Source organism: Oryzias melastigma, linkage group LG20 (assembly GCF_002922805.2).
Source record: "Oryzias melastigma strain HK-1 linkage group LG20, ASM292280v2, whole genome shotgun sequence".
Lineage (NCBI taxonomy): Eukaryota > Metazoa > Chordata > Actinopteri > Beloniformes > Adrianichthyidae > Oryzias > Oryzias melastigma.
Window position 1 is genome coordinate 25,521,031 of NC_050531.1, and position 14,938 is coordinate 25,535,968.

At 41.2% G+C, this 14,938-nt stretch overlaps 1 protein-coding gene across 1 annotated transcript in view; it reads left to right on the forward strand.

Moving 5' to 3' along the window:
- LOC112139032 (gamma-aminobutyric acid receptor subunit rho-3) overlaps window positions 1-14,938 on the forward strand; it is a 29,735-nt gene that overhangs the window by 9,419 nt on the left and 5,378 nt on the right. The window contains exons 2-4 of the mRNA XM_024261724.2: window positions 2,359-2,471; window positions 14,248-14,315; window positions 14,649-14,872. Coding sequence (XP_024117492.1) covers window positions 2,359-2,471; window positions 14,248-14,315; window positions 14,649-14,872 — 405 coding nt within the window. The remainder of the gene's footprint in view (window positions 1-2,358; window positions 2,472-14,247; window positions 14,316-14,648; window positions 14,873-14,938) is intronic.

Below are 14,938 nucleotides of genomic sequence, written 5' to 3' on the forward strand. Positions count from 1 at the left end.
AAGTTTCACATAATCAATAATTTTCCCTGATGCGGCCCCTGTTGAAGCTCGGTGTAGGGGAGGAGGAGGGCCGCGCGGTGTGGTCGCTGCTTCTTTAAAACTTAAACAAAAAAGCAGTAAAACAAGCCCTCAGGGTCAACTTTAAGGTCAAAGGGGAAAGGAAGAGAAGGAGAAAACAGACTCAAAGCAGAGGTTTGTCTGACATTCATTTGCTTGGTATTTCTGAGAAACCAATGATTGAATGTATTGATCACAGTCAATAAACATTGGAGAATTAGCTAAAAGAGTCTTTGGTGAACTGGAAGGAGAAAGAATCAGGATTTTGGAGGAAGTTCTGTCCATGAAGATCTTCACTTCCTCGTCCAGCTGACATCCAGATCAGAACCATACGGCTGGACATTACCCAGATTGATGGATGTTTTTATATAGCAGAGGGAAGATTTATGCTAGAGAGACACAGAGCTATCATAATCAGATAGGGGGGATCAGGGGCGGAGCTCCAAAAGCCACGCCCCCTCAGAGGAGATTTTGGAAACAGAGACTTCAGATCAACATGAAAAATGTCTTTTTAGGACATTTACGTTGTGGGATTTTGGTAAAAACTTCATAATCATAATGAAAACACTACTGGGAACATTTTTTTTAATAAAATTATCGTCATATGGGGACTTTAATCAACTCACTATATAATGTTTATTGATGCTTTATTATTTTTAGGAATTTGTTTTGACAAGTGAAAGCTGTGATGGTGTTCTCAGATGGATAGACTGATTTAATTCTCTGGTTTGTGGATCCAGAGTTTAAAAAACTGTTGAAATAAGAAGGACGAATAAGAAAGTCCATAACCGAGGATGCTAGTCAGCCAAAGTTTTCACCTAAAGCATAAAAATTCATGCATTTGAGTGTGGGTTTGGATGTTAACCAATGGGGACGGATCCACCGGTGGTTCTCCGGTAAACAGACCTGGCTGCAGCTCTCTTTCAAACCAAGAGCAAGTTCAAGTGTTTCCTCTGTGTGAGAAGAGATCTGCAGCCGTCTGAAGGACACGCGGAGGAGTGGAAACCTGCTTCGTGCAGGGCAATAAAAGCTCAATGGATTTCCCTCAGAAACAGGTTACTGGAGGACATTTAAACGCGCAAGAGTGAAGCAATGCTGCTCTGAGCTGAACGTGCACGTGCGCGTGTGTGAAGCGTCAATATCAGTGACTCACCTGCTGTTTGTGGCCTCCAGGATGTTTGAGGGAACTTTCCTGGAACGTTGGCGCTTTTCAGGGAGGACATTGGCAGAAAGGTGACGGGAGATGACGTCTGCAGGGGAGCGTTTGGAGGTCGAGGAGCGTTTTTATCAACACAAGGTTAAGAAATCTGAGGAGTCTGGGAAGGAGCTGCTGGTGAAGGACTATGGTTTTGTTTTCTGTGTGGGCTGACTGCATACTATCAAACTATAACTTTTGAACCGTTAACATGATCATTCCTTTAGAATCTACTGGAATGATCATGTTAACTATTAAAGCATTACATCAAATAACATAAATACTGGAGCTCTGGTGTTAAAGGGTTAAAAAAGGGCAATTAGCCTTTTATTTTAAGGACTTTTCTTGAATTTGTCCTGTTTTATTAATAATATTTAATCATTCTGCTACATAATTTCATTAAATATGAAACAGGCTTTAATTGAGCATTTATCATGTTTAAAATCCCCCTCTGACATTTTTTTTATTAAAAATATATTCCCAGTAGATTATGAAGGTTTTAACCAAATCCCACAACCTGAATGTCTTAAAAAGTCTTTTTTCATGTTGATCTGAAGCCAAAATCTCCTCTTGGCTTTTGAAACTGAGCTGAGCAGATAAAACTTTAGACCGTTTTATCTTTGACTTGTGCAGCACAGAAAAATGTTTCAAAACCAATAATTTTTTTTTTTGTTTGTTTAAAAAAGTGTGATTAAATGTTTAACAAACTTTTAACCTTTCAGGAACAATTTAGTTTTTCACTCATTTTCCCTGAAAATAAAAAGCTGTTGAGCTGAAACTCCATCAAACAAGACGCATAGTGTCAGTGTTTCAGCTGTTTGGAGGAAATGACACATATTTAGATGAAGACGAGCAGGATGCTCTGCAGACCTGTAATGAGTGTGATTTAGGGGAACAGAGGTAGTGTGATCAGCCCTGCGGCGTCACGCTGGAGCAGGTTTGTTCTCGTTGTGATGACACGTCTTTAAACGAGGAGCGCAGGATGCTGGGGAGAAACGGGGGAGACACGCACTCCAAATTACTCTGATCACAACATGCAATTACAGCTTTAATGAGCGTAATCTGTCAATGTGACGTGTGTGTGTGGACGGCTTCTTCCTTCACAGGCGCATTGACTACAAGCTGAAGAGGCAGGACAGCACCAAAACACTGCTGATCAAAAGTGAACAACTGCTGAGGATCGAGGAGAGTGACTTCGCCATGAGGCCGGGCTTTGGAGGTCAGACACACAAACACACACACACACACAGTGGTGGTTCCACAGACAAAGGCTGTCTTCATCTCCTGACACACAATGGCTGCTTAATCCTCTCACACATCATCTTCCAGAGGAAATCAGCGCGAGCGACAGTTTGATGGTGGGCACTGGGTCACCCAGACGGATGTGTCAATCCGAAAATCAGCAGCTCTGACCCAGATTGCGTCATTGTGTGGCTGCACAAATGTGTGTGTGAGTTGATGTGGGCTCGCAGCAGGACCGGGGAGCTCACTCAGATGTGATTGTGAGTCTGTTTGTGCAGCATGATGAGTGCTCCAGAGTGGGTGGGTATTGTGTGAGTCGGGGGGATTCGTGTGAATTAATCTGGATTATATTCCAGGTCTGCAGCAGATGGAGGGGTGGGAAACAAACTGCAGCCTGCATTCATGCACAGCATGAGTATGAAAAATATTTCATGAAAACGAGTTTGCAGACATCACTTAGACCTGGTTTTCATTCCAAACAAACCTGCACCTAACATGTAATCCAGCTCTGTGAAATATAATTGTTGTGGAGGTGGACAGCCTTTAAATCACAGACCTTCAGCACTGTTGGCTGAAGTTTACCTTCTCCAATCCCAGAATTCTTTGGTCTGGAGGCTGAGAAGCAGCCAAGCTGTTTGTGTCTTCATTCCAAAGCTCAGATTTTGACACAGATCTACCAGCAGAAGGTTTTCCTGCGTGTCATAAAGTGGATTTCTCCTCCCCATACATGAGGTGATCAGATAGAACAAGGTGTGATCATATTGGACCTGTGGATGAGCTGTGGATAAAAACTGCAGAAATGACCAACAGCTCGCTGCCACTGACTAACAGTTCAGGTTGAGGGAGGAGAAAACTGGTACTAAAGCTAACAGGAGCCAAGCTGAGGCATGCAGAGAGCGTTTCTGACATTCTGCTCGCTGACAGTCGCCTCAGGGAGAACCTCAGACTGTCTGGGAGAAATCCACCATCAGTAAAAACATGAAAAACACAGCAGAGACGCTAAAGGTCCAGTCACTCAGCTGACTTCTTATCTGGTGATGTTTAAACTCCAAGCACAGGAGATTTAATCAATTTGACATTTTAAAAACTGCAAAACAACAAGAAACAAAAACAGTAGATGATCCAATTAAAATGAACTGTAGCAAGATGAGCTGAAGGTTATGGATAAATAGAGGAAGAAACCTGATGTGATGAAGAACAGAGCGCTAAACTGAGAAAAAACAAAACAGCATTTAACCCTAAAACACTTTTGCTATAAAAAGTTACTCCATCACTTTTGCCGGGTAATTTTTATCAGATTTAATGTACCAAATAAAAAGTATTTGTTTAAAAGATGGATCAAAATATGACGACACATGATCAATTAGAGTAGTTATTTTATCTTTAACAGTGGTTTATGTAACAAAATGGAAAACAAAAACATAGGAAGATCCTAAAAACAGGCTTGAAAATGGCTGAAAAATGAGCAATTTGAGAAGAAAAATATCCTAAAAAAATAAATATTAATACTTGGGACTTGGTCTTTAGTCCACCCATTCCTGAGACATGTGAGACTTTACTCAGGGACCATGACACTCAGAAAAATACTTTTGCTAGGGTGAAAATCACCCAGCGATAGAGCTATAGGGTTAAATATGTGTGTTATATGACAAACACCATGCTGCTCTATCGCTGTGATTCAGGTGTCCACACTACAGTAACATCCAAGGGTCACATGACCCACACCTCCATCAGATAACTCACAATCAGGCCCCCGCTGCCCCATGCTCAGGCTCCTAGATGCTGACCGTATGGAGATCTGTGGAGACCCGAAACACAAAAGCCTGGGTTCAAATGTGCACACAACCAGCAGACTCCTAACTCTTTCAAAAACCATCATCACTGCTAACCGGAAGAGAAAAGCCAGAACCAGCTGTGGTAATCAAACCAAAGGAACTCAGACTTCCTGCACACCGCCGACTGAGAGCTGCCACGATGAAGGAACACTAAAGGCGAGAACGGCGGACGTTCATGTAGACGTCATTTGATTTAGTAACTTTCTCCAAAAACAACAAAGAATCAAACCACTTACTGTTCAGATCTGCTCTGCCTGATGAGGATCTGTGAAAATCTTCAACCACATGAACACAGAAAAGGGTCATTGTTTAAGTGACCTTAAACATAAACCTCTGAAAACAGAATGCATCACGCACCAATAAAACATCTAATTCCTTCTCAGAACAGCCATGTTTATATGAGTGATAACAGCAGGTCATCGTCTGATTACCAGCAGTGGTTTCTTCTTCTATTGCTTTATATGTGAGCTCATTAAAAGTTAAATTTCAAAGGTCCAAAACCAGTCAACTGTCAACAGGCTCCTTTGAATTGGTATAAAACATTCATTTGAAAATATGAAAACATGTAAATATTTGGTACCACAGTTTTGTATCAATTTATTTCTAAAATATGGCTCAAATGAAAGCCTGGAAAATGATTGATCTTGTGGTATATTTACTAAAGATTATTCTGTAAATAGTGCAAGAATGATTCCTTCTACTGCCACAGGTAAGGCTTTGCTGTCAAATTAACCTCTTCAATAGCCGTCATTCTCTATTCTGCCTCTGTGCTAAAATCTATATAACAGAGCTTGTAAATGATTGTCACCCAAGACCAGAAATGAGGGAGACTGATGAAGTTTAATGGCATGAATGACTGATAGTTTAGTAACAAAGTCCTTTCCCTATTAAAAACAAAGTGATAAACAAATAAACACCCTTTATCACATTTTCAAATGAAACTACAAGTTTGAATATTTTTTTAGGAATAAATACATGGTAAATAAATCTCAATTCGATTCAAAATTTACCTTCAAATAGACGATTTCATTGTACTTTGAGAATAAGGCTCCAACTAGCGTCTTTAAACGATACAAGAAACATCTTTTTAACTTAAGAACATGGATGATAACATCAAATACATCTGTCAAACTGTTAAGATTCAGAACACAGAGATAATAGCAGTAAATGTTGTGTCAGGTTAAAGTTTACATCCACAGCTCCTTCACTAACATCTGCTCTCTGCTGTGTTTGTGTCACTGAGCAGAAAGCTAGCGTTAGCATTAGCGCTGTTTATTCTAGCTGGGCTTTCTCCGGAAAGAAGCTTAACAATGACGGCATGTATTTAAAAAATTATGTCCGAACTCACTTTCTTACCAAAAACAAAACAAAGTGCGACCAACAGCAACTCTTAGCCTAGCTACGTGCTACTGTGGGTGCACACATTACGCGTTGCTCACATGAATTTCCATCAAGAACCAAACTAGCATGTCTCTCGTGAGTTGCTAGCACCCACTTTAGCACACAGTTCATGGTTCCCAGCCTGATTTCTCTCTATTAAAATGTGATTCCTGTCCTGTGAAGATTCTTCTCCATCGGATAATTTTGTTGTCAAGGTTTTTGAAGTCGATGGTAAAACACTGGTCCACTTTTATGGTTCTTTTGGTACTTATTGAGACCTCCTCCATTCATCACTTGGGTAGACTCAATGCATAGTAATGTATGTCTGTCACGCCGTATGTCACGTGATTGACGATCCAGTAATTTATATCAAGGGTCTGAGTCAGTCTGAGAGGACGTTTCTATGGTAACCTCAGGGCTGAGCTTGTTGGAAGTCCTCCTCATGCACCTCTGAGAGAGGAGAGAATCTGTCAGTCAAATGGTTTGAACGTTGGTTTTTATTGAGGCGTCTGATTGGTCAGTTTGTAACTTGAATAACTTTCACTACAGAATAAAAAAAGATTGTCAGAAGATGTTAAAAAGGTATTAGACCAAGGATGGTTACTCTGACCCTGAGTAACAGATGTTTATTTCTCTGTAGAAGTCTATGGGATTTTGGCTTCTTGGAGCCAGCAGGTACTTCCTGTTTGGAACACAAGGGGGGAGGGAGGGGTCACTCTGTCCAGTTCTCATATACAGTCAATGATCAGGACATCCAGTGCGATTCATGGGGAGGGTGTGCGGCTCTGAACAGTTTTCCTTGTTCTTTTCCTGCAAATGTTTTTACTTTGTGCCAACAACCTGAAGGAGTCGTCCAGACGATAAACATGGCAGCAGACGTCAACAATAACACGGACACAAAAGAAGACGCAACAACAGGAAAAGGAAACTGATCTGCGTCTGATCTGCTGAGTCACCGTGTTCTCAGAGTGTTCTCTCTCAGGACTCCTGTTTGCTGTTCTTTCATTGATCTGTGGAGGAACATCTACTGTCCTGTGTGGCCCGCAGCTCAGTGGACCTGCTGACCTGAAGCTGATCCAAACCAAGGAGGCATCAACTCTCTGATGACTAAAAGAGAAGATCTTTGAAGCAGCGCCGCATTGATTCCCTTCTACTAAAACTGGAAAGAGATGCTCTCCTGGAAAACGCAGCATCATCTGTTCATCAGCCGATCACCTTGATCTGCTTGAATAAATCAACCAAAACATTTGTGTAAATGTGAGCTTATTTCACAAAAGTTTATCCAGCAAAGCTGCAAAATCCATCAAATGTGTGAGGAGAAGTCTGACATGTGAGTGGGAGGAGAGCGACTAAACAGGAAGAGCAGCTGACATTCATGGAGGGTCATGATGTCAGTGATGCCCCTCTGCTGTTTGCTCCATGGGTTTCTGTTACACCTCCAGCCATGAAGCCGTAAACATTTACATCAGAGAACAATGCAGTCCTTCAGAGTCTTCCTTTCATTCTTCCATCATCTGCAGATTCACCTGAATTTATTGGCGTTTGTTTCAGGATCCTCTCTGCCCTGAGGCCAAATCTGTCCACTGTGAACGGTTTCTGACGTAGGACTTGGTTTCTGTGGCTCGCTGCCATCTTTTCAGCTCGGTCTGGAGGTTCACTCGCCGTCTCCGTGGTCCCACTCAGACAGGAGCAGCAGAAGTACCACACTCTGCCCCACCATGGCCCTGCGGTATTTCTTTGCACTATAATTTGACACTGAGAAAATCTCTTCACATAACCCTATAGCTCCTGCTGGTCTCCTCCTCCCCCCTCCAGGCTGACGGCTCACAGTGAAGCCCACAAATGCCTGGTGTGACATTTACAGTCACCTCGTGCACGTGTGGAGGACTCTTGTGCTTCTAAATCCAGGTCAACCTTTAGCAGGCGTCCAAATGATCTCTGACAAAGAGAAGTCTCCTCATCCCCTTCCAGCTGCTCTCAGCTCCACACCTTCACGTGTTGATGGGTCCTGACAGTCTGGAGGATGTGTCTGCAGCTCCACAGCCGTCTCAAACAGCAGGAGCACTTCAAATCTGGACTAAAGACCATTTGAAACTCATTTGTTTATTACATGTGTCAAAGTCAAGGCCCGAGGATCCCGCCGATCCGGCCCTCCAGATCATTTTATTTTATTGTTATTAATGATCCGATGTTATCTTATACTTATTTCTAACTTGTATAATTTTGACAAAATATATTTTACGGAGAGTAAAATATTGAAGTTATTTAAGGTTTAAGTTGATTTATTCTGGAATAATATTCCTGTCTTTTTAATATTCATAATTACGTTAAAAAGTTACAGTTATAAACTTCTAAAAATTGTCATTCTGCTAGCTTTTTATACTATTTCGGCATTTACTAAGATTTTTTAGACTATTTTGGAGTTTATCTAATAGTTCAGCTACACGCTAGCTGTTTTGGCTAATTTACACTTTTCTTTTTAGGCTGTTTTGGAGTTAGGCTAATATTTGCACACTAGTTGTTTTGTATAATTTATGCTTTTTCAGTTTTTTGGGCTATTTCAAACTATTTTTTTCAGCTACATGCTAGCTGTTTTGGCTAACCTAAGTTTTTTTAGGCTAATATGGCATTTAGCTCATATTTTAGCTGGCTATCATCTTCAGTGTTTTCACCTATCAACTTCAGCTATCAAATTCAGCTTACATCATTCACACTAGCATTATTGCAGGTAATGCTATATTTAGTTCATAATTATTTTTAAAAGTTACGGTTTTAAAGAATTAAAAATGTAGCTTTAGAGTGTTCAATAAAAGTGTATCCTTTGGCTTCCTGTGACATTGAGTTTGCCCCCCCCCTGCTTTATTTGATTCACTTCAGTGAGTTTTTCAGGATCAGAACGTGTTTGATGAAGGACCTGCAGCCGTGCAAAACTGTCCCTTCACTGACATGTAGGTTCATGCTCCTCGCTAACAGAGAAAATAAAAATCTGTGATGTCGTTTTTTTCAAACCAACCAAAAGCTGCAACTCCCGGAGCCACACCCCTTTTCGTGGGGCAAGCCCCAAATGTCCTCTGTAGACACCAGGAGTTCATTCAGTTCTATGTAGTGGTGGAGATATTCAGGACAAATTTAAACATAGTTAACAGTCAGGAGAGGAAGTCATTTTCTAAATACGTCATTTCCTGAATAAACAAAACACATTTCCAAACAGTTAATGAAAACTAACCCTAAAACATGAACAAACAAAAGCTGAATAAATCCTGTGAACCCGTCTTTGTGAAGTCCACAGACATAGTCAGGGAATTTAACATCCAAACGAGCAGAAACAGGGTTCTGATTCTTCAGAGGATCTTATCTAAACACAACACCAGCCTCTGTGTCCGGCTGTAACTTTAAACCATTCAACTGCAGCGCTGGAGCAGACGAGGTTCATGCAGCTCAGTGGTCCAGATCAGTTCGATCAGCTCCTCACAAAGTGGATTCATTCAAACTTAGTTTACTTCAGTACAAACTCATAGGATCACAGTCAGATCTAAATGTACTTAAAATAGCGTCTGCAGAGAAAACCAGAGGAGGATGTTTCTAGCTGGATTCTTTCTGGTGAAGCTCAGTTGTTTTTCTGAACGCAGCTGCAGTTCATCAGAGACGAGCCTCCAGCTGAGCTGAAGGTTTCTGATCTGAAGCTGTTTTCCCAGGGAAACCAGTGACCCTTATTGTCGGGAGAAAGTGGAGGCTTCACCTCAGGCTGCAGAGCCTGGCTGGATTGAGTCATGATGAACACAAACCACCAGAGTCCTGGCTGCACATCTTCAGCATCAGCTGCAAAATCCTCCAAATCTTCCAAACCACTTGTGGCTTTTCACATCTGCAGGATCATTTAGATCAGAATCACTGAGATCTCCTCCCTCCTCCGATTGGCTGCATGCAGGAATGGATGACCTAATCATAACACAGACATCATGGTAGAAACCCTGAGCAGCTGGGCTTCAAAAAAGATGAGACTATCTAAACAGTCATGGACCAATCAGAGCTTCAGATCTCTGACCTGCAGTCTGTGCAGATTCCAGTTTATTGTTTATCATGAAAATGTTTCTTTCTTCTAAATTGTTTTACTTACAGGATTTGTTCAGTTAAAACCCTGATAAGCCACTGACCACACTAATGAAGGTATTGAGTAACCATATCCTGCAGGTGGGGAGGCACACGGGCTAATTTGAAAACGCAGCACTTAAAAGGCAGCAGGTGAGTTCAAATGTCTTCTGTAAAAATGGAAGGAGCCACAAGAAGAGTGAGAGCTCAAAGAACAGATGATGGAGGGAGAGGAAGATGAAGAGGTAGAGGAGATAAGAAGGACTTGAAGACTTGACAGAACCTGAACAACCTGAATGGACGGACACTGATGCTCAGCTAAATCTCAGCAGAAATACATTTGCATCAGTAATTTGGAGATTTATTGAGAAAACACATATATTTACACTGAAACTTAAAATTTTTAGTTTTGATTCATCACAGCAATGAAACTGTCTCCGTAGTGTCTGTTCACTGAGGACTGTGTTAGTTAAATGAAAACTGCATTTTCATAAATGTGTGTTTAGACTGAAGTGAGTCATTGTGCAGTCAGAGAATTATGCAAATTGAGAGATTGATGTTTGGATCATTGGGATTAGATTTAGATAGATTTTTTTTATGCAAACAAAAACAAACTGTAAGTTCAGTTTTTTTTTATTTACCAACAATTGTTATTTGTGACTTCAGGTTGTTTTCAGTCACTAACTGATTTGTTGCATAAGAATCAATAATTGTCTTAAAATGACCCATATGTATTCTGAGTTTGTTGTTTTTGTTATTTTTGTTAATGTTTTTGCTTTTTGATATCATATCTGTATCATTTTACGCTTATTTTAAGTTTATTTCACGTTTTCGTTACACAAAAAACACCTCCCTGCACTTGTGCACACTACAACAAAAAGGATATCCTGCTGCATCTAACAGGGATTTTCAAAATAAAATAGTAAATAACTAAAAAAGGGGAATTATTCTCACAAAAATTAGACTAAAATATGGTTAAAACATTTCTCCTGGACAATTTCTACACTAACATGAAATAAATGAATATTTCCAGGGCTGCAACATTTTCAGATGTTTGTCAGTTTTTTTTAACATCTAACATCTGTTTTAAGATATTTTTGACCTAAATGATTCTGTGTTTGTGTGCATCACTGTGTGTCATGTCTCTACACACTCACACTTGTCTAACACCCGTGGTTCCTGGGGTTTACTCCTGCCTCCTGCCTCCTGGCTCTGCTGCAGGAGTTCTGTTTGGCTCTCAGGGCTGGTGTGAAGCAGACACGTTGGGAGTGTTGGTTTTGAAAGCACGCTGCAGAGCTGAAGCCAACGTTCCATCTGGGTGTTGTGGTGGTGCTCCTGCGGGTTCATGCAGACGCAGCAGCTGGAGGACCACACAAACACCGGAGCCACACCGAGGCTGCTGCACAGCTCAGACGGGGATCGACTGAAAACACTTTTCCATCCTGGAACCAAATTCTCAGCGTTTAGAAACCGAGCTGCAGATATGGAGATATTTTGGGACCATAAATATTTGAAACCCAAATAAAACATTTTGAAAAAAATATGGTGTTTGTCCAAAAAAAACAAACAAAAAAAACATGTAAAATGTCCCAACCGTTTTCCTATTCTAATATAAATTTAATTATTTTCGGCTTCAAATGTTTTGTTTTTCAGGTTTCAAAACTCAAACTTTCAATTTCTAAACCTTTTTTCGCTTTCAACTCCTTTTTTGTTTTCAAATCTGAAATTTCAGTTTCAAAACTTTTGGCCCCGTTGTGGCGCGTTGGGGCGGGGCTAACACAAAGGACCAATCAAAATCCATGAGGGTGGTACCTTCCACCCCGCTGCATTCATTTACTCTAAGAACTGTGATAATATCAGTCAGAAAATATCTGTTTAGTCTGTACTATCATAGTCTGAAGTTGTCCCAAGACGGGTGTAAAGTCAGAGTTTTATTGAGCACAAACCGCACGTCCAAAACGCCGTTGCAGCCCGTTCAAAGCGCCATCTTGTTGTGTCAAATACATGTGTAGAAAACGTTGTTATGCTTGGAGAAAATGGCTCAAACACACTCAGTGCTCCACTCATTTCCCGTGGCCTCATGGTTTGTACGCTGAACCTCAACTTTTCCTCATGCAGGAGATGTGAGTTGGAGCTCACAGTAAACACAGCAGTTTCTTCATCGTTTTCTTTTGCTTGCTTTTTGCAACATTATTGTTTTGATTGCACTTAATGTTAATTTTTGCTCTTCCACTTCTTTTTCTTTTACAAGTATATATTCCATTAAATATCAAAACAGACTTTCTTTGTCACAGACAATAAATGAATGTGTTTTTGTAGTAAACAAATGATCGAACCAACAAACAGATACAGCAGAAACTCTTGATTCCAGTTATAAAACGGGAGAAATCAATGGATGAATGAATCTTTGGTGAAAATCTGGTGCCTCCATCCTGCACCCACACGGTCGCCCTAATTATCCCTACAGAACAAAGCACCAACGACGGGACAACAGGGCACCGGTGGCGTGAGCCGCTTTTCTCCTTCAAATTCTACTGGAATTATCATGTTAACAGTTGAAAAATGTTAAAGATTTTGTGTTTAATGATGACGCCTCAGGTGTTTGATGTCCGTCACATTCAATCTGAATCTGCACCCGAAGTTTTCCTCAAATCTTTGCAGATTTTCCATTTTTTCTGACGTTAGATGAGCTTATCTGCAGGTCCTCATCCATCCTGCTTCTGTCAGTCCGATTTATGAGGGAAAGTGGGTGACGGCCTGACAGCAGCTGTTGCCATGGCGATGCAGCGCGGCGTCTGTGAGTCACACGGGGATAAAGCTGCAGCAGAAGCTCTTTGGGCCTGCCTGTCAGATGAGTTTCATTAAACAAAGTGTTCAGGAAACACACACACACACCCATCAGCTGCTCTCAAACCCAGAATCCTCTGGTTGGGCTGGAGTTCCTGTGCTCCTGTGCCCCCCAGCTCTTTGCTGCTGGGGGGCTCCTGCAGTGGTCCCTCTGACTCTGGTCTGGGTTGCTGGTGCTGGGTTCCTCGATGGAGGGGCCTCTGGTCACATGCAAGATGGAGCCAGAGATGGAAGCAAAAATTTCTCAACTTTAGGATCCCTTTTAAAAATGATAAAAACTTTTCAAAACTCTCAGCTTTAAAGCTTGTAAATGTGAATAAACTGTAACTGTCTACATACTGACTTTCTGAGGGTTTTTGCAGCCATCAGTATTTTATCAGTATCTGAGTGTTTGTGGATGAGTGTGTCTTTACGCAGGTCCAGCTCTTTGGTAAACATCTCCATGTCAGTTTAATAATAGTAACTTGTTGTTTGTAACCCTGCCCTCTCCTTTGTGTTTCTTTAATCTTCTTCCAGCATCTTGTTTTCCTTTCTTTTAATGTAGTTCCACATCTCTAATATCCCAAAATATTCCATCTGGACGAAAAATACATTCACTTAAATATAATTAAATATAAAGTTTAGCCTCAAATGCAAAATAAGTATATCCAAATATACAGCTCGTGTGTCCATAGCTGACAGTAACTGTCAACACAAGAGGCCTTCAGGTCTCACCTGTTTGCTCTGCTGCTTCTTAAAAGACAAAAAACATCCTGAAAAAAGATGAGATTTCACAGCAGGAAAAAGAACAGTGAAGGAATAGAAACAAAACAGACAGATTTCTGTTCAAGTCACACTAATAAACATGCTTGCAAGTCAACCTTTTAACTACCCCAAAAAATAAATAAGATAAAATAACACCAAAAAATGATTGCCTTGGTACGGAGCCCCTAAAGGGACATCAAAGTTTAAAAAATTTGAAGTAAAAACATTTTTTTACTCTAAAAATATTTAGGGGCTCTGTAAAAAAAAAAATGAATAAAAAAAAGTTCTGATTACTAACCTGAACTTGTTTTTCTAAAAATTAAAGTACCGTAGTTAAAAAAATTCTGGTTAGTAAGTGGTGCACATCAGATAGTAACTTTGTTTTTCCAAAAATTGAATTAAAAAATAGTAGTGAATGTGCACCAGTTACTATCTGGTGCACATCCATTACTAACCAGAATTTCTTATTATTATTTCAATTTTTGTTTAAAAAAAATAAAATTCTACTTGAATTTTTTTGTTCAATTTCCCTTTAGGGGCTCAGTACTACACACAATCAATATTTATACAGACATGTTTTCTAAATGTTTCCCAGCATTTGGTTGTTAAAGGTTAAAGATGCAGACGTGGACAGTCATGTTTTTGTGTCTCTGTGTGGCAGAATTCTGCATAAGCAGACGTTACCTTTACTTAAGGTCAGAGTGATTTCCCACCACAATATTCATCAGACGTGATAAACAGCCCTGAGGGAAACATCCTCTGTCAGAGGAAGCCCCACCATCCACCTGTCTTTGTTCTGCAGCAGACTCCTGACATCGTTGACTTCTGTCCTGAGAAGCTGTGTTGTGTTGTGTTCAGGTGCAGCCATCCCCGTCGGCATCGACGTGCAGGTGGAGAGCATCGACAGCATCTCCGAGGTCAACATGGTGGGTTTGTACAAGAATGGAGACAGACAGTTTGAGGATGAAAGTGCAGGAAAACAAAAGGATTGATTGTCATCAAGCAGACACAATGAGAGGAGCGCTGAGCTCACCTCCTGTGTCTGCTCGCTGACCTCTGGCTGCTGTGAACTCCTGCTGGCGCCTCTTTAAAGGCTGCTCACAGATGAGTGATGCAGAGGAAGGTGGTGAACAGAGTTCAAGCTCACATCCACATTCTACCTGAAAAAGCTGAACTAACTTCACTGCATCGTTTGTGTTGTGTCAGTTCAGCAGAAACGCACACTTTCCTTTTAGAACTGAGCAGCCTCTCCTGTGCAGGACTTCACCATGACTCTGTACCTGCGGCACTACTGGAAGGACGAGCGGCTGTCCTTCCCGTCCCAGACCAACCAGAGCCGCACCTTCGACTCCCGGCTGGTGAAGAAGATCTGGGTCCCCGACGTCTTCTTCGTCCACTCCAAGCGCTCCTTCATCCACGACACCACCATGGAGAACATCATGCTGAGGGTTTACCCCGACGGAAACATCCTCTACAGCGTCAGGTATAAGCCTGCAGCAGGAGTGATGCAGGCGAGAGAAGGCAGGAGGAGGAGGAGGAGGAGGAGGAG